General features: G+C 35.6%; 1 protein-coding gene across 1 annotated transcript in view; it reads right to left on the reverse strand.

The window, feature by feature from the left end:
* ANXA13 (annexin A13) overlaps positions 1 to 25,102 on the reverse strand; it is a 71,412-nt gene that overhangs the window by 32,998 nt on the left and 13,312 nt on the right. The window contains exon 3 of the mRNA XM_023496473.2: positions 10,183 to 10,258. Within this exon, the coding sequence (XP_023352241.1) occupies positions 10,183 to 10,258 (76 nt within the window). The remainder of the gene's footprint in view (positions 1 to 10,182; positions 10,259 to 25,102) is intronic.

Below are 25,102 nucleotides of genomic sequence, written 5' to 3' on the forward strand. Positions count from 1 at the left end.
CAGATTTGAACTCAGGAAGAGGAGTCTCCTTACCTCCAGACCCAGCATTCTTTCAGCCATACCACCTAGCTGCCAAAAGGCAGGTACAAGGAATGGGGTAAATAAGGAAGCATTTTAATTTAAGAAAAAAGGTTATAATTCAAACTAAAATTTTCTATTTGAGGGCTAAGAGAATGAGAATAATTAAGGACTAGCCCCAGTGTAGGGGATGGTCAGAGCCAGTCCTGGTTGGTTGGTTGTAGTCCTTTGGACTCGAAGAGGACCAAAATAACATCACCATGTTAGAGCTGAGTTACAGTGTGTCTGACTGTGGCTGATCAGACCAATAGGAGCTCAGAAAGCTCTGCCACAGGTTGGACACAAATAGTCCATAAGAACATTTAAAGTGGCTTCTCTAATTTTGTACATCTTGCATTTCCTCTGGACTAATTCAATTCTGCTTTGTTCATAAAGCACAGCACTTTCTCTGATGAGGGCATGCCATGCTGGGTGATCCTGTGCCAGTATCTATAATACAGAATTGATATATCTCTTTGTAGCATGGTTTGAAAGGTACTAAAATGTCTCGCTCCCCCATAATGTATCATGTCAGCTCTGTTATGGTCACTGGAATTTATATTTTTAGGGTCATGTCTTCAGCGCTAAAAGGGACATGGAAGTCATCAGAGTCAATGCTTTTACTATCCAGATGAATATATTGAGGTCAAGAGAGGTTAATTGATTTTCTCAATATCACACGACTGGATACGGCAAGATCAGGCCTTAAATATTGAGTAATTAAATATTCCTTGCAATATGTAGGTTCCTTACAGGTTCATCTTCAGATGGGTTTAATGCTTTATAAAATATGAATACATTATTCAGAGGATTAACATGTTAATCTAAAAGCCTCCAACCTATTAACTGCAATAATCAGTTGATCACAGACTGAATCATTTTCAATTGTAAGACCATATCAATAGCTCCAGCCCCTCTGTGGTCTGTGGGTAATTTCTGTTGAAAGTAGCACTCTGGTATGACTGATCTATGGGCCCTTTGCCCTTCCTTACTGAAATTTGCTGGCAAAGTTTCATAAGTATCAAAATAACTCTTCAGGACAAAAAAGTTGCATTGCTTCTGCATGGACCCATTAGCTACTATCATTATGAGATACTTACTATTAGATAGAACTCATCTGGCCAGAGAAACCAAGCATTTAAGGGAATCAGACATTGGAGACATGCGTTTTGATGAAGGCAAAAAAAGGCTGGAGTGTATTATTGGGAAACTCTGGTGAGTTAGGGAATGGCTCAATTTGACATTATAGAGGGTAAATGAATTCCTCTTGTTACCTGCCCAGGGAGGAGGAGATGAGGAAGAAAGAAGATCCAATTATGAGGGATACAGCATCCTTTTGATAGGATATAGAGGAAAGAACCATGAATTAGGAACCAAGATCCTGGATTCTAGTTTTTGATAAAAAATAATCAAGGCAAGTTATTTGCAAAGAGATCTCACCATCCTCCCAATCACCCAGGCTTGCAAACTTGGAGTCAGCCTTGACTTTCACTCCCACTCACCCCATATATCCAATCTGAAGCTATATCTTGTCATTTCTACCTTCATATCATCACTTATATGTGTCTCCTTTCCCCTAGCCACCACCCCAGTTCAGGTCTTCCTCATCTGTCATCTGGTAATTGCAATATTCTTCTACCCTGCTGTAATGGGCTGAGGTTTGAGCTGATGCACTGAGGTCCCAAGTACATGAGGCTAGATAGTAATTGGGCTATACTCTATTAATATACATGATTGGATAAAGAATGGTCCCTGCCCACTCTCCGTGCAAGTCCTGATGTGTTGTATAGGAAATGACGATTTTGGTGGGTGAAGGCAGAGAGGGAGACAGGAAGAGAAGCTGGGAGAGATTGGGTTGGGTTCGAGACTCCGAGGTGCTGGTTGTGTGGCTGCTGGTGGAGCTAGCTTCTTGACTCAGCTGCACACATTGCTATCGCCGATTCTCTTCCACCTCCGATCCTTCTTCACTGAGAATAAAGACTGATGATTTTCCCCTAACCTGAATTCCTGTCTCGTGCTGATCTTAAAATACACGATCTTCACACCCTGCCTCCAGTCTATCCCCACTACAATCCACCATGCACACAGCTACCAAAGTGATATTCCTAAAGTGCTGATCTGATTGTATTATTCCCCTACTCAATAAATTCCACTAGCTCCTTATCTCTAGAACAAAATATAAAATTATTTGTTTGGCTTTTAATGCCCTTTAAAATGCAGTTCCTTCCTTCTGGTCTTCTTGTAATTTGTTGTTGTTGTTTAGTCATTTTTCAGTTGTGTTCAACTCTTTGTGACTCCATTTGGCATGTTCTTGACAAAGATGCTGAAGTAGTTTGTCATTTCCTTCTCCTGTTTTTTTTTTTTTAACAGATAAGGATACTGAGGCAAACAGAGTGAAGTGACTTAGCCACGGTCCTGTAGATAGTAAATACCTGAGGTCAGGTTTGAACTTGGAAAGATGAGTCTTCCTTATTCCAGGTTCAGCACTCTACCTGCTATGTCCCCTAGCTAAACTGGCCTCCTACATAATGTTCATTAGCCACAATATTCCATCTCCCAACTCTGGTATTAGCAATGTCTGGAATGTTTTTCTTTCTCATCTCTGCTTCCTAGCCTCCTTGGCTTTCTTCAAAACACTGCTTAAAACTCATCTTTTACAGTAGGACTTTCCTTGTCCCCCCTTTAGATCCTTTCCCTTCTACTACATCATTTCCCTCTGAGATTAACTTTCATTTACTGTATAAATCTTATGTGAATTTGTATTTTATTTTATTTGTATTTATATTTTGTTTACTTCATTAGAATGTGAGCCCCTTAAGACAGAGACGTTGTTTTTGCCTTCTTTGTAACCCCAACTCCTAGCATAATGCCTGATATATAGTAAAAAGTGTCAATTGACTAATTATCTGAGATTACTATCTAGAACTACTCTCACATACATCTACTTAGCATCTCAATTTTCTTTCAGAAAAGACTTATTTAAATAGGAATTATAAGGTTCACCAAACTTTGTACTATATAAGGAATCCAGGGGAATGGGGGAAGGAGGGAAGTTCCATGTTGCCCTCAGATGAATGGGGCTCTAAAAATGTCTGAAATGAAAGCCTCTTGGTTGGAGAAAGGAACAGTTGTCACAGCTCAGGTCCTGTCCATATGAAGGTTTTTTTTTACTCTTTCAATATCCCATACCCCAGTGCTTTTGGGAAATTGTCTTTCTGTGACCAGTCCTTATCAATCCTCTGTGGGAAACACAGAATTTCCCGTCTTCTTGGTCTAGACAAAGGATGAAAATCCTTCTTCAACCTTATAGATGCAATGGAGTAAGAAAGAAAACTTTGTTAGGAAATTATGAGAGAAAGGAGAATCTATCACAAGAAAGTACAAAGCTCAAGATGGTCAAGGTTTTAGAAATATGTGTGTTTGTATACATATATATATATTTATATGTATGTATGTTTATACAAGTATGTGTATATGTATATATGTGTGTGTATATACATGTATAAATATAATACATAAACATACATATATTTGTTATATTTTGGCTCTATATAATTAAGAAGAGAATTTTGTTATCCCTGGGATAGGAAGGCTGATAAAATTTGGAAGAATTAGGGGCCAGGCTAGAATAGATGGGAGCAAAACCAGTGGGGATGGATATCCCAGCAACTCTGTGAGATGAACCCATAAAGGATCCTGAAGGTGCACAATCTGAGTTTAACTGGGAATGCTGTTCGCTTTTTGATTAGATGCTTTTTTATAGGTATTTTTGTAGACCTCTGAAGTATGACAGTGATTGGATTTCTGGGCACACTTAATGGATTATTGACCTTATTATAGATCAAGTCCTTATTGTAGAGACAGAAAGTAAACTGTTCAAGGAGACCTGGGATTCCAACCTGGGTCCTCTGACAGCAAAGTCAATGGTTTCCTCATGCCATGATACTACAGTCCTATTAGGAATTCCCAATCCTATAGCCCCATACGTGAAGAACTTGGGAAAATGATGCTGGAGTTCCAATTAGCCAGATAGATGAAGAAAGAATGTACATTGAATATACATTAAAAAAACAACACATATTCCAGAATTTCTTTCTTGAAGGTCAATAACAATTTTTTAAAATAGAAAACCTGTCTGAAAATGGCTTAGAAATTGCTTACAGGGAGGTTGGAAGCTGGATTAGATGACCTCTGAAACTTTATGAGATGGTGCTTCTGATTTTCCCAACAGAGACATTTCTACTTCCCAGGCAAGAGAATGATTCCTTAAACAGTGACCTCATTTTACATTTCACGATGTATGTGTCATGTATAAGCAATACTTGCCTTGGAACAGTTTCCTATAAACATTTACTAATGGTTTGAGGTTCTATGACCAGTCACCAGCCAGTAGTTCTTGGAAATTAATAAAAGGAAAAAACCCAAATTTTGACTGGACATTGGGGAATAATGACATACTGTGGCTCAAAACTGAAGTGATGATTAACCCCATGAACTTCCAGAAGTCTCTGCTCACTTTGTATCCCTGAGAAATTTGCTAAGGGGAAAAATGAGAAGGGACAGGAAAGAAATTGGCCAACTCTTCAATGGGATGGAGGTCATTGAGTTTGAAGGAACCAAAAGGGATCAGCGTGTCCTTGAGACCACTGAAATCAGCTCTGGTTGTTTGGTCTTTGTTTCAAGTACTAAAAATTGTGGTTAGCCACAAACTATTACCTTATGTTCAGCTCATCTTACACTTCTAGCCTCAACACTGGACGTATGACAAAATAGCTCATCCTGTTTCTATTCCCAAACTACCACTGACTACCTTAAGATCTTTAGCTTTTCCTTCTGTTAGATGAGGGCATTAGAAAAGTGATTGAACTATATGGGAAACACTTGAACTTTTTAATAATACTAATCTTTTACATACACATATACAGATTTATAGCTTCAAAATTTCTCTGTGTGTCTCTGTGTCTGTCTTTCTCTGTCTCTCTGTCTCTCTCTATCTCTCTGTCTCTCTTGCTCTCACTCTCGCTCTTGCTCTCTAGCTATAAAGAAATACCAGGGATTACTTATGAGATAGATATGAAAAATATAATATTAACTTTATATGGTCACATTTGTGAATAACTATATAAGCCCAAAATATCTTCCTTCCCTCTTCTATCCATTCTTTCCTTTCTCCCTCCCTCCCTTCCTTCCTCTTTTTCTTTCTTTTTTCCTTCTTACTTCTGCCTTCTATCTAACTCTCTAGTTCTAGAGATAGACCTGAAACCTTTTATAAAAATTTCATATATTTACGATAAATACATGAAAAATACTTGGAGTTCCTTATAATAATTAATTTTATGGCATTACATTTATGAATAGATATGATCCCAGAATATTTCTTTCTTTCATTTCCTTCCTTCCTTCCTTCCTTCCTTCCTTCCTTCCTTCCTTCCTTCCTTCCTTCCTTCCTTCCTTCCTTCTTTCCTTCCTTCCTTCCTTCCTTCCTTCTTCTTTCCTTTTCCCCTTTTGTTCCTTTCTTTCTCTTTCTGTCACAGAAAGGACCTATGAGCTGACAGATCTTACTATACAGAAAGCCTCTATTAACTGTGAAAAACTTTAGAGCTTAAATCAAAGCACTGATAAGCCATAATTCCAGAAGACTGAAGATGAACCATACTATATCTCCTGAAGGAAAGGGGATTGACTCAGGTTAGAGAATAAGACATATTTTTTGGATTTGGTCAATGTGAAAATTTTAATTTGTTTGACTATATATATTTATTACAAGGGTTTTCTTTTCTTTTTGATTCAATGGGGCAAGGGAGAAAATGGAGAAAAGTAATGCTTATTAATCAAAAATAATAATGAGTTAAAATTTTAATAAGCTGTGTTCCTCACATTTGTTACTGTTATATCATCTTAAGTTTAGGTCACATGATTTAATGCTAAAAGGGACTTGGAAATCACCTGTCATTTTACATGAGGATGACTTGCCCCAAATCATAGAGGGCCTACAGGTAAAATAAAAACTCAGGATTTTGAGCCCAGGTTGTCTTCAAGGTCTGTGGATTTTCACTATATCATGTTATCTTTTAATGGGCTAATAATATGAGCACATTAGTCAGTCACTGAAAAAGCATTTATTAAAAACTTGGGTACCATGCTAAACTCTGAGAATGCAAAGAAAGACAAAAACTGCTAATGCTTTATATTAGTTTGCCACCTAGAGGCAGTTAAGTGATCAAGTACAGTAGCACTGAATATGAGTCAGGAAGACTTGATTAAAAATCCAGTTTCAAACATTTATTTTGGGTGTGAACCTGGGAGAGTCATTTAGTCTCTTTCTTCAACTGTAAAATGGGGATAATAATAGCACTACCTCTCAGGTGGGGCAGCTAAGTGGTGCAGTGAAGAGAATGTCATGTCTGGAGCCAGGAAAACTCATCTTCCTGAATTTAAATCTGTATTCAGACACTTGCCTCAGTTTCCTCATCTGTAAAATGGGCTATAAAAGGAAATGGTAAAATACTCCTGTATCTTTGCTGAGAAATCCCAAGTAAGGTCTTGAAGAGTCAGATGAATAACAACTGAACAACAGTAACAACAGTCTCTAGGGGTGTTATGAGGAGATCACATTTGTAAAATGCTATGCAAATTTTAAAGTAGTATCACATGTTAATTATTAAAGTAGTATAAAATGTTAATAATTAATTATTATTAATAAAATATAATTATTATTTACCATGACCTAGAAATAAGTAAGACTGAGGGAATGGGGCACAGAACAGACGAAAACAGGAAGACATCTAGAGTCTGAAGATCAATTGTTGTGGGGGAGGGTTTTAGGTCAATACTGGAGCTTGAGACTAGGGAAAACTCAATGTCTGAGGGGAGGAGGGTGATCAAATGGGATACTGGGAGGTGCATATTGTCTATTTTAAAATTGTGAATTGACCAGTCTGGGGATATAGCTTTGTCCCCTAGATAAAACCTGAATACAGGGGGCCTACAGTTCCAACAACTATATGCTGGGACAGATCTAATTATTCTCAACAGCCTGGACGGACTCTGGCTCACAGACTGGCTTTTACATCTACTTAAAAGTGCAAAAACAGGGAAGGAGTGACCTGATGGGAGGTAGAAGTGGGTTGAGTGTGCCTAGGAGCCATCACAGCTGTTAGTAGCTGGATTTCACATCCTGGACTTGACCAAAGCTCCCATTCAGTGAGTAGTCGAAGGAAGGAAGTGGTTTGTCTGGAAGCCTAGGCCTCTAAGCGACAGGATGTTTGTGGCTCTGAGATTTCACTTAGAAAGCAGCCTAGCTGAACAGGTGGTCCCTCCCATCAGCCTGGCAGGCTGCTCACAGCTGCCCCTGGGGTTCTTGCAGAGGAAATCTATCACATGATGTCTAGACTCCTGGATGTTGCATGGAACAATGGTGGAAATGTGGGTGTGGGAATGCTTTAGCCACGATAGATGACAAATCCTGATTTGTTGGGGATTTCTATCATATTTATGTATTTCCATTAACTCTGTGCCCTGTAATGAATAGATTTTGTGCCAGGCACTCATGGGAATATGATCATAGATATTTGAGTTTTCCATTTTCTTGTATTTTCCTTGGAATCTAGTCACCGTATTGGGTTAAAAACATTTTACTCCATTAGACTCAAAGATGCCCTTGTATGACATCAGGGCAACCCCAAGAATAAGGGGATGAGGAAGGAATCCTCTATAGTTAGAGGTAACATAATTAATTGCAGTAAGAGAAAAGGAATTAACTATACTGAAACAAAAAAACAAACAAACCAAAAAACAAACCAAATAAAGCAGTATATAGATAGCTCATATTCCCATAGTACTTTAAGCCAAAGGTTCTTAAGTTGTTTTTAAAAACATTTTGACAATTGTATTTCTATATAACTGGAATTCTTTGTAATCCTTTGAATTTTATTTTATGCATTTAGAAACCAAGGAGCCATAGGTGTACCCAGACTGCCAAAAGAGCCCCTGGCACAACAGAATTAAGAACCCCTACCTTAAGCTCTACATAACAACTCAATGAGGTAAGTAATCTAAATATTATTATACTCATTTTCAGAATGGTATATTATTCTCATGTTCAGATGGTCTAATAGATAATATGTTATTTGCAATACAAGAGTGAAATGTAGTGTCACATATGTATAAGAGAGGTAATATATATTACATATGTAATACATTGTTATCCATCTCTAACACATTAATATGTAACATTGTATGTAACATATATAACAGTGCTATTAATATGTGGTATATATGTTATATAGAGTATATGTCATATATACTTACATATTATATGATATGTATTCAGTTATACCTAATTGAGCTTCAGAATGGTAAAGTGCCCACAATGATTGGATAAGTGAAATTAATCCAGACTTCTTGAACTCTATATTGAGTTTATTATAGCAGCCTGTGGGCACATGCAAATAATTAACATGAATGTTGCCTTTCTGTGTTTTTGTTTCCCTTTAAAATTTTCTCTTGTCACACATTTTAGTTTAGTATCATAGGATTTAGAAGAAAAGAAACATATAGCCAAGATTAGTGGGAAGCCAAATGTTGGGAAAAAATCTTTACAATCAATGTTTCTGATAAAGGCCTCATTTCTTAAATATATAGAGAATTGAGTCAATAGAGGCTATTGCCCAGTTGATAAATGGTCAAAGGATAAGAACTGCCAATTTTAGCATATGAAGAAATGCTCTAAATCATTACTGAGTAGAGAAATGCAAATTAAAAATTCTCTGAGCACCTCATACCTATCAGATTAATTCATATTATTTAAAAAAAAAGAAAATTATAAATGTTGGAGAGGATGTGGAAAAATTGTGATACTAATGCACTGTTGGTGGAATTGTGAACTAATTCAACCATTCTGAAGAGCAATTTGGAACTAAGCCTAAAGATCAACCAAACTGTGCATATCCTTGATCCAGCAATATCACTACTGTGTCTTTATTCCAAAGACATCATAAACAAGGGAGAAGGACTTATGTGGGCAGAAATATTTATAGCAGCCCTTTTTGTGGCAGCAAAATAATGGAAATTGAGTGGATGCCCCTCACTTGGAGAATGGCTGAACAAGCTGTGGCATATGAATGTAATGGAATACTTTTGTGCAATAAGAAATGATGCACAGCAGATTTCAGAAAAACTTAGAAAGACATGTATGAACTCATGCAAAGTGAAATGAGCAGAACAAGCACATTAAAGAACTTTAGAGTTGAAGGAACTTTAGAAAACATCTATGATAATTTTCAGAGAAGGAAACTAAAGTCCGGAGAAGGAAGATTTGCCCCAAATTAACTCATATAGCAAGAATCAGAGCAGAGATCTGAACCCAAGTTTTCTGATAAACACTAATGTGGTTTTGACTCCATCCCCCATTTTCTTCTCATGGGGACTCACATGATGAGGTTTGTTCTAGCACTTGACCCTTCTAGGAATGACCCTGGGGCTTCTCAGTCTCTTAGGAACAGCTCTGCCTACATATAAAAGAAAATCTGGTCCAAAGAGAGATTTTGTTACTTTAGTACATCCCAAAATGAAATGCAACTTCACTATTGACCTCCTTTAAGTCTCAACTAAAATCTCACCTTCTATGGGAAGCCTTCCCTTACTCTTCTAAACTCCAGTGCTTTCTTGTTAATTATTTTCTATTTATCCCATATATAGCTTATATATAAGCTTGACACATAGTAGGTGCTTAATGAATATTTATAGAGTTGAAATGAATTAAATATGTGAGTTAGCTTTCACTGTGTGACAAATTCCTCCACACTTTCCAGATTTGCACCCTTGGATGCATTCCTTAACCTCTCTGATTCTCAGTTTTCTTATCTCCAAAGGCAGTCTAGTAACTAACACTTGCACTTCCTATCTGGGGGTTGTAGCTCATTACAAGGAGGGAAGAGCTTTGCTAATTTGTGGAACCTTGAATACATATGATCTATTTTTGACGTGTGAGCTCTAGGGAAGACACTAATCTCAGCTAGAAAGGAATGACCTCCAACTGAAGAATTTAGTAAGAAGGGAATAGAGACTAGATCATTGGGAATCCCTTCAAAAGTGAAATGAACAAACATAAAGTGGCTTTCATACCCATTCCTTTGCAGGCCTTGTACAGCTTTTTGGCATCTCGAGCAGCATCAAAGCCTTGATGACTTGAAGAAGTAGTCTGAGAAAATAAGGAGAAAGAGTAATTTTATAAATGATAGTCTTTCTTAACTTTGAATGATTCCTGCTGAAATTGAGCACTGACTAGATCAGACAGCTAGCTATTGCCTTTAAAGTCAGGGATCCATTAAGTAATGATTGCAAGACTGAATCTCTCTGGGTTTTGATTTCTTCATCTGTAAAGTAAGAGAATTGAACCGGATGACTTCAAAGGTCTTTTCTAGTTCTAAATCTGTGATTCTACTTATACAGTATTTTAATTCTTGACATGCAAATGTAATTAGTCTTATTGTACAAGCAAAGAAATTAGGCTTGGAGAGATTAAATAAATTGTGCAAAAACACAAAGGGCTTAAGTGGCAAAGCCCATACTTGAACCCAGGTTTCCTGACTTTAAGTCGAACACTTAGAATCATAGAATTTCAGAATTATAGGGGACTATATGTGCCTTTCCCTACCCCGAATTCTCTCTACAACAATCTCCAAAAGGTGATTATACAACCTTTACTTGAAGACCACCAGTGACAGGAATTTCCCAACATCAAACTTAAATTTTCTTCTTTGCATCTTCCACCCTGGGTCTTCTCTTAAGTCCCCAAAACAAATCTATCATGAAAGCCTTCCATAAGAGAATCCTTTATATACTTAAGAGAACTATAATGTCTCCTTCCTCATTCTCCCAATCTTTTCTTCTCCATGGTAAACATCTTTACTTTCTTCATCTGGGCGACATATGACAAAAACTCAAGACCTTTCACTATTTTGCTTGCCCTTCCCTGAATACTAATCAATTAAACTGTGATGCCTGGAATTGAACATGATTCTCTGGGTGTGCTCTGATCAGAACAGAGTAGAGTGGGACCATCATTTCCTTCTTCCTGGAAGTTGTACCTCTCTTAGCAAAGCCCAACACTATATGTGTTTTTTTGTTTGTGGCCTGTTTTGTCTCAGTTGATTTATATTGGTTGAGCTTACAGTATACTAAGACCCCCAGATTGTTTTCCATCTTGGTCCACTCCTTCAGATCTGAAGTCTCTCAATCACAATCAAAGTGTCCAAGAACATATCATCTTTGTCTCCTGTGCCTTGAACTCTGGTGACGTTGACCTCCAAGAGCTAAAATTGCACCCTCTCCAAGAGCCTTTCCTGATTCCTCCCAATGCCCATGCTTTCCCTCTGGTAACATGTACATAGTTGTTTGCATGTGGTATTGTGTCCTCTTTAAGCTTCTTAAGGACAGGGATTTTTTTTTTTCCTTTCTTTGAATCTCTAGATCTTAGGACAATGCTGGGACATAGTAGATACATAACAAATACTTATTGACTGACTGACTAAAAGTGACTATAGAGAAGATTCAGGTAAAATGTTGGAAACACTGAGGCCTTAGTGGAATGAACTTTATTTCAGGTTCATCCCTATTCCTTCAGGTCAGTTGTTGTCACAGAATGGAAACTCAATGTTTTTTTATTTCAGTCTATTTGGCCATTGGGAAGTAGCAGGGAGAGGGAGGGAGGTGAATGCTGCATCACCACCACTACCAACAGGCATTTTCTCTTCTTCAGTCAGAGGGGACAATGGATCAGTGTCCTGGAGTTCTGAATCATTGTTTGGCAAATACATGTTTTAGTCTTCTTGGTCACAAGAAACAGCATTGTTCAGAGGATGAAAGGAGCAAAGGGCAGGATGAAAAGGGGGATAATCTTTTGATTAGATCAGAGTTATTTGGTGACCTAGAACATGAATTTTGCCATTAAAAATAAAGACTGTTTTTCAAGTGCCCTCACACTAATTAAGAGTACTCTGTACCCCATAGGAGGGAAGAACTATTTATATAATATCTTTCACTATTTGTATTTTCCAAGGTATTAAAGCCTGTCTCCTCATCTGTAAAATAATACCAGCTCTTCCTAACACATAGCATTTTGCAGAGAAAGTACATATAATATCTGGCAACATGGAAGTCCTATACAAATGTCAGCTATTAAGAATGCCCATTATGACCACTATTATTCAATATTATACTAGATATGGTGGCTCTAGCAATAAGAAAAAAAGAAATAGAAGGAATTAGAGTAGGCAGTGAGTAAATAAGACTATCACTCTTTGCAGATGATATGATGGTATACTTAGAGAATCCTAGCAGATCAAAGAAAAAACTACTTGAAACAATTAGCAACTTTAGCAAAGCTGCAGAATATAAAATAAACCCACACAAATCATTAGCATGTCTATATGTTATCAACAAAGCTCAGTAGCAAAAGATAGAAAGAAAAACCCTATTTAAAATAACTGTAGATAAAATAAAATATTTGGGTATCTATCTGCCAAGACAAACACAGGAACTATATGAACACAATTACAACACGCTTTTCACACAAATAAATCAAATCTAAACAACTGGAAAAATATAAATTGCTCATGAGTAGGCCAATCTAATATAATAAAAATGGAAATTCTACCTAAATTAGCCTACTTATTTAGTGCCATACCAATTAAACTGCCAAAAAATTATTTTATAGAGCTAGAAAAAATAATAACAAAATTCATCTGAAAAAAGAAAAGATCAAGAATATAAAAGTAATTTATGGAAAAAATGTAAAGAGCAGTGGTCTAGAAGTACCAGACCTAAACTCTATTATAAAGCAGAAGTCATCATACCCATCTAGTACTGGCTAAGAAATAGAATGGTGGGTCAGTGAAATAGATTAGATACACATGACATAGTAATCAAAGACTATTGTAATCTACTGTTTGATAAACCCAAAGACTCTTGGGATAAGAATTCAGTATTTGACAAAAATTGCTAGGAACGCTGGAAAATAATATGTCAGAAACTCAGCATAAACCTATATTTCACACTCCATACCAAAATACGGTCAAAATGAGTACATGATTTAGGCATAAAAGATGATACTATAAGCAAATTAGGAGAGCAAGGGATAGCTTATCTATCAGATTTTTGGAGAAGGAAGGAATTTATGGCCAAAGAAGAACTAGAGACCATTATGAAGTGCAAAATGGATAGTTTTGATTACATTAAATTTAAAAATATTTTTGCACAAATAAAACCAATACATTTAAGATTAGAAGGGAAACAGAAAGCGGGGTGGGGAATTTACAGCCAGTGTTTCTGATAAAGACCTCATTTCTAAAATATATAAAGAATTGACTCAAATTATATAAATACAAGCCATTCCCCAGTTGATAAATGATCAGAGGATATGAACAGACAGATGAAGAAAATAAACCATATATACTCATATGAAAAAAATGCTCTAAATCACTACTTGTTTGAGAAATGCAAATTAAAACAACTTTGAGTTACCATCCCTCACTTATCACTTTGACTAAAGTAACAGAAAAAAAAGATAAATGTTGGAGGGAATGTGAGAAAACTGGACACTAATGCATTGTTGCTGGAGTTGTGAAATGATCCAATCATTCTGAATAGCAATTTGGAACTATTCCCAAAGGGCGATCAAATTGAGTATATCCTTTGATCCAGCAGTGGAACTGCTGGGTCTGTATCCCAAAGAAATGATAAAAGAGAAAAAAGGAATGACGTGCAAAAATGTTTGTAGCAACTCTTTTTGTGTTTCCAAGGAATGGATAGAAAATGAATAAATGTCCATCAGTTGGAGAATGGCTGAATAAGTTATGATATATGAAAGCAATGGGAATATTATTGTTCTATTAAAAAATGATGAACAGTTTGATTTTAGAAAAGCCTAGATTTACATGAATTGATGCTGAGTGAAATAACTAGAATCAGGAAAATACTGTACTTAGCAACAGCAGAATTGTGCAATGATCAACTATAATAGACTTGATTTTTCTCAGTGCCATACCAATTAAATTGTCAAAAATTATTTTATAGAGCTAGAAAAAATAATAACAAAATTCATTTCAGTGGGTTCAGTTCCCACTGAGAATAAGAAGTTTGGATGGAAAAATGCCATCTGCATTCAGAGAGAGAACTATGGAGAGTGAATGTAGATATTTTAACCTTTTTTTCTTCCTCCTAGTTTCTGATTTTGTTCTGATTTTTTTCTCCTAACATGATTCATATGGAAATATGTAAAAAATAAATATGTGTATAACAAAACAAAGTTTTTACATGTAACTGGGGAAAATAATAATGAAAAATTTAAAAAGTCAGTGATTATTATTAGCTATGTTTGGAAAGAGATCTTTTTGATTATTATTGCTATCTCCATTTTGCAGATAGGAAAATGAAGAGTCAGAAAAGTCAGATTACACTTGGATTCTGGTCTAAAGTGGGCTTGCCTTAATGTAGAGGTAGAAGAAGCAAGCGCTTATGGGTTGTGCTTTATGAACTTCTTTGGATGACCCCAGTAAGAGGAAATAGCAGGGTTTATTTAGTTTAAAAAATCAGTACACATCAGGGCACTTAGAGTTAAGTCCATATTGCAATACTCACTAGTGAAATGGAACTCTTTCCTCTGACAATACTGAAGCCCTTTCTTGGTTGGGGGGCTAACACTAGACTTGAGGTCTGAGCCCTGAATATAAGAAGATATTTGGGATGGGGAGAATGGAAGGATTGTGCCTAGAGGGTTAGAAGTAAAATTAGACTTGCAGCCAGAAATAGTGAAAGCAAAGACAAGAGGAGAGAATGGTGGGCATAGGTAAAGTCTCTCCAGCTTCGAAAAGCTAGATCCTATACAGTTCAGGCAATGAGGCTGCTGAGTCAGGGAGCAGCTTGAGAGATCAGATCCAGATACAGCAGCATCGCCAGCAGTGGGAATATTGGGAAAGAAATTTAAGGAAGAACCTGCATCCCAGATGATGAGTTCATTAACTGATTGTATATTAACTCTTTGGGAGATAGAGAGTGGGAAGAAAAACCAAGCCATTGAGAGTGCTTATTAGATCAATGGGGAAGATCTCAGTCTTGGTTCCTGATCTGTTTGTGTAATGGGAGATTTGGGGTAGAGTTGTGTTGATAAATATTTAACTACCAGCTCTCTGGGAAAAAAATGTTCACAGGACAAATTTGTAAGTTTAATATGCATTATTAACATTTTGTCCATAACTTTCTAAGCTATAAATAATCAATGATACAATAAAATATCCCTTGATTTGTAACCTTTGTGCCTTCAGAGGTATAAATGCTCACAGTAGAAATAGCCAGTAGCTTAGTGGATAGAGCACCAAGTTCTGGAGTCAGGAAGACCTGAGTTCAAATTCAACCTCAGATATTTCCTATCTGTGATCCTGGGCAAGTCACTTAATCTCCAAGAAGATGGATCGCTTTAAAAAGGAAATGGCAAACCACTATAGTATCTTTCTCAAGGAAATCCCAAATGGGATCACAAAGGTTTGGAAAGGATTAAACAACATCAAATGCTCACACTAAAAATTTAACAACCATCTCTCCAGGATCAATTTGAAATGATTCTAGCACAACCCCTGGCTTTTGGTGTTTCTACAGATTAATATTGGGATGCTTAGGTTTGGAAGACAAAAATTCATGTGTTATTTATGTACTATAATTCCATTCTGGAGGCAGTTAGCTATTTTAATATATTGATTTTATTCCATATATTTCTCTGAGTATGAGTAAAGAATTCAACACTCAGTCAGGGTTCAGTGATTGATTCCATTAAGCTATGCTACTGATTAAATAGAAATTCAACAGAAATAGAAGATTTTTATTGGGGAAGAAGGTAGAGAAGAAAAGTTTAATTGAATAAATTAATTCAGATTGTACCCTTAGACTAACAAGATGAGCAAATCTACACACAAAATGAGTAATGCATACAAAAAGAAAGGAGTTAAGTTATACAGGAAATCAACTTTCTGAAAACTACAGAGATCCTGACTTCTTTGAGCACTTTCTGGTATTGGATGACCCTCATGATGCTGTAGTGAGAGTAGAATTGCCATTGGTTGGTCTTTATTGTTAAATATGTCGGTCAAGTAGTCCTCACTTTAACCACCTTTTGTGGTTAAAATTATGATTATGAACAAGTCACTGAATCTCTTCCTTTCAAGTTTATTATCATTGAAAAGAAAAAAGACAATAAATTCTAAAGTGCTACAGAAATGTGAGTTGCTATGACCACCTTCATATGCTTCATTCCATCTTTCTGATACTTGAAAGCTGATTGTTAAAATGATCTACGTGAAAGTTTGAGTTCTTAAAAATCACAGTATGTCAGACTTGAAGGGGACTACATACCCCCAAAAGAATCCTCTCTTTAATGTATCTAAGTAATGATTATGCAATCTTTTCTTCTCCTCAGTGGAAGGGAACTCATTATCTCTTAAGGATGACCATTCTACCAAGTAATAGTTCTAATTGTTAGAAATATTATTTTTAGTATCAAATTTAAATTTATCTCAAAAGGGGCAAATCCATCATGATAGTCCCAGTACTATGAATAATTTTTATGAATTTTTTTTTGTCAATTTAGAATCTGGAGTTAGGAGAGAAGAGGAAGCTCATGATAAGGTTGGTAGAAAAAAAAAAGGAAGAAAGTCAATGTTGCATTAAAATATGCATAAAAGTGAATAGAAGGAAGGACAGGGAGAAATATAAACTAGTAGGACAACTTTTTTTTGTTTTTAAATTTCTTTTACTTATGTAAGCTTTTACAAAGGGAAATTTACTTTAACAAGGAACAGACATTTCATCACAACCAGTCAGGGGCATACTTATCCCTATGTTACCTAGGTTTCTAAGTTGAGTAATTTCAAAATTTAGTTTCAAGCAGGGCGACTTTGAAAGTTACATAGCACGTTTATTATTTACTTGAAAAGAAAGCCACATATAATAGAAATTTATAGTTCTTTTTTTCTCTTCTATTTTGTATATGGGATTGTTATTTTGTTAGATGTTTGGTCATAACATCTCTGTACTATGTTCAGTTCAGGATTCTGCACTTTTAAGAGAGACATTGACAAATCAGAATACAAACAGGAGAGAACAGATAAAATAGCCAGGGAACTTTAAAAAATATATGAGAAACTCATTACCTATGCAGCTTCCTCCATTTTTGAATAATTAAATATCATGAAGTTCTTCCTAATATTGAACCATAATCTATGCTACTGTCACTTCCACCCATTGGCCCCTGTTTTCTGTTTTGGGACAATACTCAGTTTAATCTTTCTTCCATCTGATAGCCTTTCAAATATTTGATACAATTCTCTTATTTCACCTAAGTATCTTTGAGATAAAATCATTGAATATACCCAGTTTATCTTCCTAGGGTCCAAGTTTTCACTGGTAATTCTATTTAAATTAATATATGTTTATTCAACATTCTCCTATTCATAATAATTTTTTTAAAAATCTGTTCATAAGCATTTAATTTATTTTTAAGATTTTAAAAAATGTTTTAAAAAACTTTTTTTGAGTTCCAAGGGGTAGCTAGATGGTGCAGTGGATAGAGCACTGGCCCTGAATTTAGGTGGACCTGAGTTCAAATTTGACATTAGACACTATTTCCCAACTGTGTGATCCTGGGTAAGACTTAACCCCAAACACCTCAGCAAAAAAAAAAAAAAAAAGTTCCAAATTCTTTCCTTTCTTCTATCCTCTTCCCCGCTGAGAAGGCAAGCAATATGATATAGATGTGAAGTCATGCAAAATATATTTTCAAATTATCCCTGTTGCAAAAGAAAACACATTCCCCCCAAAATAATCCAAGAAAAATAAAGAAAGTTTAAAAAATGCTTCAACTGTATTCAGACTCTATCAGTTCTTTCTCTGGAAGTGAATAGCATTTCTCATTACAAGTCCTTCTTAATATTTTCTAGCTGTGTGACCCTGGACAAATCATTTAACCCTAATTGCATCAGCAAAAAAAAAGAAAAAAAAGTCTTTTAGAATTATCTTGGATCACTGTATATAAAACACTTTCCTTACAAAACTTCTGTGAAGTAGGTTAAACAAATATTCTTATTACCATTTTACAAGTGAGGAAACTGAAGTTGGTCTTTATGATATGGCCAAAGTGAAGAATTCAGGATTCAAATCCAAGACCTTGGATTTTAAATCTAGTACTCTTTCCTTTAAACCATGCTGTCTTTCAAGTGACCAGTATATCAATAGCTTACTTACTACCCAGTTCAGGTATTCTTAACTTTTTTATGTGTTTCTTGAACCCCTCTGCCAGTCTGGCAATGACTTCTCAGAATAATATTTTTAAATATACAAAATAAAATATATGGGATTACAAAGAAAACCAATGATATTGAAATATAATTATCAAAATATGTTTAAAAATACAAAAATGTTCACAAGTCCCATGTTAAGAACTCTTTATTTAGATTGAGAGAATAGGTTAATCTTAAAAGATGATAATTTTTTAGGTATGATACTGATAATTTGCATTCTTTTTACCCTCCTTGATTAGAATACTTATTAGAAGCTTTACCATCAATTATCAGAGAAGTTTGGAATCACATCCTTTCTCCCCCTCTTTTTTTTTTTTTTTTTTTTTTTTTTGTTTAACAAAAACTAGCTAATGCCATATTGATTTTTTTCTCTTGTAAAAGAATTATAATACTTTTGAGAACATGATTTATTCTCCTTTATAACAACACGATGTTGGCTTTCAGGGTGATTTGACAAAAGGGCAAGAAAAAAAGAGAAGAAATTTATTTGGAATTTTCCTCTTTTTATGCCTAGCATTGTATCTACAATGGATGTATTCACTAATGATACATCGTGTTTGTGCAAGGAGTGTCTGATAGCTTATTCTGATGAGCTTTGTAACGAACTTCTCTGGAATTTGTACAGAATCAACATTCCATACCCATTGTTCATTGTGTAGAAAGGACAGGCAGCGCTGACTTTGGGACTTCAGCCCTTCTGTTTGCCAATCAATACCTAGTCTCTTTGCCCCACAAAGTCTCTGGGCTAAAATGTCAAGCAACATGGGTTTATAGAGCAGGAACAATGTGAGCAAGCATCTAGTATTAATTATAGCACCAGAGAAGTATGTATATACAAATTCAGTTTTGCATTTTTCTGCATATGCAAATATACTGCAATAAACGTTTTATATAGATATGTACATATATACATATTATATATGTGTGTGTATCTGTATGTATATGTGTGTGTGTATTGACAGTAAAATTTATTGCATTTCCTCTTTAGAGACAAGCAAAATTTTATTATAAGCAATATTTTACAAGGTATAAATTAAAATAGACAATATGTTCTTCTGGCATATTTTTTTGAGGAGGCACTTGATCTGCTTAGAAATATTTCCATAGTTTAGAAATGTGCCTTAGGGGATATTGAGGCACCTATGAAGAACAGTGAATAGAGTTCTGGACTTGGAAGCAAGAACACTTGGGACATAAACATATGGTACCCCATGTTTGGAATGAAAGTGCCCCCTGCCTCATAGAATTTCTAGTTTCCTTCCAAGCACAGCTTGCATACCACTCCTCCACAAGTCCTTCATGAATCACTTCACTGAATCACTACTTTTTTTCTTTTTAAAAATTACTTTGATTCACTTTGTACATCACCTGTACTGCTCATTGGTATACAGGTTGAATCTTCTCCAATTGAATTCTGAAGGGCAGAGACTTTCATTCTTGTTTTTTGTTTTTTGTTTTTTTGTTTTTTGTTTTTTTTCCTAGCACTGGAAAGAGATTTATGGATGTGTGTTGAATTGACTTTGTGGACTGGAAGAGAATGAGATTGAAGTGGATTTCTATGAAGCAGTGAAGGTATCATTTAAATGAAAGGACTGCCTATGTAAGTATCATGTAATCTACCATATCAGTAGTGGAGGAAAAACTCAACATTGCTATAATGAACACCTGTGTCTTATTTCCAATAGTTGGCTCATTATGTAGCAGAGGTATCAGCCAAATCAATCAGTCCCAGGAAGGTTCTGGGAAATCTCTCAGAGGGTTACAGGAAGATCCTTTCTGATGCATTGTCTAATACTATAAAATTGTCTGGGGAATAGAGTTTGCATAAAAGTTGGGGGGAAGATGTGACAGGGCTAGACAGTAAGACAATGCTAATTCATGAATTATTTCTGAGCAAATGAAAATCGGAAAAATCCAATGTGCATATTAAACTGTTCCACAGTTACTTTGGATGCCTTGAACTAAGTGTGAAAGGTGCTAGATCATGGAATATCAGCCTGATGGAAACCTCAGAAGCCAGTTTGACCAATACTTCATTTTCTAGAGTAGGATTCTGAAATTCAGCAGCACAATATCTTCCCCACGATCACACAAATAGTAAATATCAGAGCTGGAATATCTCCAGAGGAAGTCAAAGATAGATAGATCCTATTTACACCAAAATAGTCATAAGTATAACCTTTTTTTTGATAGTAAAGATACATCATTTGCACAGAGGATAGAGGGCTGGCCTTGGAGTCCAGAAGACTGAGTGCAAATTCTACTTCTGAAACATCCTGGGCAAGTCACAGGCTCTGCATGCCCCAGACAACTTCTATAAGATTTGAGTCCAGAGAAGTTGCTAATTTGTATTGTTGGAGAAGTTCCTCACCCAGAAGTTCCATAGATAAAATCATGGATCTGGTTTAAAAATAACTAATGGCTAACATTTATATAGAACCTACAAAGAGCTAAACACTTTACAATGATTATCTCATTTGATCCTCAACCACCTTGGAAAATATTTTTTTTTTAATAAAAGAATCAGAAACAAAGTAGATCCTTTCTTTCAGGTAGTGGTTAACAGATTATGGTGCATGAATGTGCAACAATGAATATGAAGCATTCTAAAAAAGTGTGGGAAGTCATATAAATTGTTGCAGAGTCTAGTGAAACCAGCTAAACATATATAATTAACCAAGTAGAAAGAATAGGAGCAACACAAAACATACCCACAAAACAACCAAATAATTAATTGTGTAATTATAGGGCAGCTAGGTGGTGCAGTAGGTAGAACATTGGTTCTAAAGTCATCAAGACTGAGTTCAAATCTGCCCTTAGTCACTTACTACCTTGTGATCCTGGCCAAGTCTCTTGTTTGTCTCTTTCCTCATGTGTAAAATGAGCTGGAGAAGGAAATCACCAACCTTTCCAGAATCTTTGCTGAAAAATCCAAAAATGGGGTCACAAAAGGTAGGCATATGTCTGAAAAATGACTGAACAACTGTATAATTATAATAGGCATTCCTAAACCCTGATAATGAGATATGAAAATTATTTTTCCTTATAAAAGTGGGGTATGAGAGGTGTGGAATACTACTGCTTCCCAAGATAATCTCATCTGTAATATTATTTACACCACAGCTTCTTATACTGTGGGTCACATAACTGAAGGTGAGGGTCACAAAAAGATTGGCAATAGTAAAAAGTATCAAATATTTCATTAAGATTTTTTGTGTAAAAATAAACAAGCACATCCATCTCGTTCATATGCAAATTTGCTTCAACTTTAATAAAGAATAAAATTATATGTATACCAAAGAATTATTTTAAAATAAATTTCTTTATTGTTTATTATCAGTAAATGTTTGATTTGTATACCAATTTTATAAACCTCACATACCCACAATCATATAAAAATTTCTCAGGCAAAAAGGGATTGCAAGTCGAAAAAGTTTAAAAAGCCTTGATGTACTCATGGTCTCCTCCACTAGACTGTGAACTCTTTGAACTTAGCAACTGATTTTTACCTTTATTTGTAACCCCAGCTCTTAGCATAGCACCTGCCACATAATATGTGTATAATAAATGCTTGTTGGCAGGACATTGAATATACAAGCCAAACTATTTAATGTATTGATTTATTTTTGGTGATTTTTTTTCCCTTTTAAAAGTTTTTTTTTTTAATAGAAAGGCTTGCTAGAGAGGTTTAGAAGAAAGGATACATTCATTTAAAACCAAAGGCTATCAATAAATATAAAAATAAAATAAATTGAAGTTTAAAAAAAATCAGTACAATTCTATCTCAAGTCTTCTGACTTCCTTCTGCACCATACTGACTCTGTTCTGAGAGCTGAGTATTTTCATGGATTTTGTTTGACTTAAACTGCCCTAGAAAATCAAAAGATTACAAACCAACCTTTTGTATACTTTCTGTATTTTTTACAGGAGAGGTGATAGAGGGCTAGGGTGTATAACCCAGTTGTCTGTTCCTGAAAAGTCTCTCTACTGATCTAGTATCTTGAGACTTTGCCTGGTCTACCCTTTGAGAGGATGATCTCTGGGACCCTATAACATCCCATAAATCACTGCTTCTGTTCTATAGTGTAAATGTAGTGCTAGATGACACAGTGGATAGAGTACCAAATCTAGATTCAAGAAATCTAATCTTTGAGAGTTCAAATCCAGCCTTAGACACTTCTCAGCTGTATAAGCCTAGGAAAGTCCCTTAATTTTGTTTGCTTCAGTTTCCTCATCTGTAAAAAATGACTAGAGAAGAATATGTATTCTGAATTTATTTATATATGAACATGTTATCCTTCTCATTAGAATGTAATTTCCCTGAGGTCAGGGATTTGTGTCTTCCTATCCTTAACACTTGGCACAATGCCTAGTACATAGAATGCACTTAATAAATGCAATCAATTCATAAAACCTATCAGATTGGTTAAAATAATAGAAGGGGGAAATGACAAATGTTGAAAGAAATGTAGAAAAATTGGGACACTTACATGCATTTGTTGGAACTGTGAGCAGATCCTACCTTTTGAAGAGTAATCTAAAATTATGCCCAAAGAGTAGAATCATGAAAGATTATGTAGCAGGTAGGATTTTAATTAAATTTTTAAAAGAAATAGTTCTAAATGGCAGAAAGGAGGAAAAGGTACATTTTAGGCATGAAGGACAGTTTGCAAAAGATAGATCTAAGAAATAGGATATTAGGTGTGGAATAACCAAAAAGATCAATTGGCTGAACTTAGGAGTCCATGAATGGGAGTACTGAATATAAAATAAGGCTGGAAAGATAGGTTGGAGTTGAATTGTAAAGGACTTTCAATGCTAAATTTGAGGAATTTACATTTGATCTTAGAGAACCATTGAAGTTTATTGAGCAAGGTCAGATCTGAGCTTTAAGAATATCACTTTGGTAGCTGTGTCAACTACATACTAGAAAGAGGAACTACCCAAACCACTTATAACAATAATTTAAGAGAGAAGTGATGAGTACCTAAGCCAGAGTGGTGGGCAGATAGGAGAGAAGATGTGGAGATAGAATTGAAAAGGATTGTTAACAGATTGAATATGTGGGGTAAGGACATTGAGGAACATAAGATAATTTCAAGATTGAAAATGTGAATGCCTAGAAGCACAATGGTACCTTGGACAGAAAGAGGGATGAATTTTCAAAGATTGTTCATTTATTCATTTAAGTGGCACTTGAAATAGATAGGTAGGATGATTAGCTACTGTTTTCGGGAGTTTTTGACTCTACATATCACTGGAAGGTAAATCTAGGAAACCACAAAAGGGAATAGAAATTTTTTGAGCCTTATTGAATTTTAGAGGCAATATGTCTGTTTCTAAGCTAGCTGCTGGGGACAGTTTGAAGATGAGCAAAATGATTGTTGAATGGGTAAATAAAGACCAACTCATGTACTTATCTCCAGCTTCTGATAGAAATAATTAAGATTTACATATCTTCATAACTGGCCCCATCATTTCCTAGTAAATAGAGAGATTTTATATGTCAGATTTTATATTCTTGGGCTCAAAGATCAGTGTAGATGGTGACTGCAGCCATGAAATTAAAAGATGCTTGCTCCTTAGAAGGAAAGCTATGGTAAATCTAGATAGCATACTAAAAATTAGAGACATCACTTTGCAACAAAGATTCATATAGTCAAAGATAGGGTTTTTCCAGGAGCCATTAATGTATAGCTGTGAAAGTTGAACTCTAAGGGAAGCTGAGCCCTGCAGAACAACAGTTCCGAATTGTGATACTAAAGAAAGCTTTTGAGAGTCCCTTGGACAGCAAGGAAATCAAGTCAAGCAATATTTTAAAAATTAATTCTGGCTATTCACTAAAAGGTTAAATACTGAAACTTAAATATTTTGGCCACTTTATGTGAATATGGGAGTCATTGGAAAAGACCCTGATATTGGAAAAGATTGAAGGCAAAAGGGTTAGGGTATGGTAGTGAATGAGATGGATAGACAGTGTTGTAGAAAAACAAACATCAACTTGAATAGATATCACAAGGTATTTGAAGGAAGAAGGACCTGGAATGCTGTGATCTATGGAGTCCATGCTGACATAACAGAAAAAGAAGAAGTATGAGGAGGAGGAGAGAAAGGAAGAGGAGGAAAAAAAGGAGGAAGAAGAGGAAGAGGAGAAAGAGGAAAACATCTTTTAGGGTGCACACTGGCTCTATATGGAAAAGAGGTAAAAAGAATTTACTTGCCCTGACCCTAAGTAGGAATGAGATCTGGGAAATGCATTATCTGCATAATCAATGGGATCATGTTTGGGTGTCTGTTGAATATGAAGTGGACCTTTCTAATGAAATGGATAAATGTTGATTGGTTCTGATACATGTTGTACTGGAGCAATCTCATAAAAAAAAAAAAAAAAAAAGGCTATAACAAATTGCATGAATGGGTTACTGTCCCTGTACATGGCAGCAACAACTCATCAAAGAAGGAGCAAATGGCTTCCAAAGCAGAGTAATAATGGTAGAGAGGAGAGTTACCATGGGACAATAATGTGCAAGCAGAGTAGAATGAGAGTAGCAGCAGAAAGTTGAATTTCAGACCATGACAAGATAATTGAGAAAGATGGATTCCTAAAGCAATAAGACAGCCTTTTTCTTGAAGCCAGAGGTACCTTTTTAAGGAGTGTCCTCTAGAACCATCCCCTAGAGAAGTTTATAGAATATTGT

The sequence above is a fragment of the Sarcophilus harrisii genome, chromosome 1 (assembly GCF_902635505.1).
Source record: "Sarcophilus harrisii chromosome 1, mSarHar1.11, whole genome shotgun sequence".
NCBI lineage: Eukaryota > Metazoa > Chordata > Mammalia > Dasyuromorphia > Dasyuridae > Sarcophilus > Sarcophilus harrisii.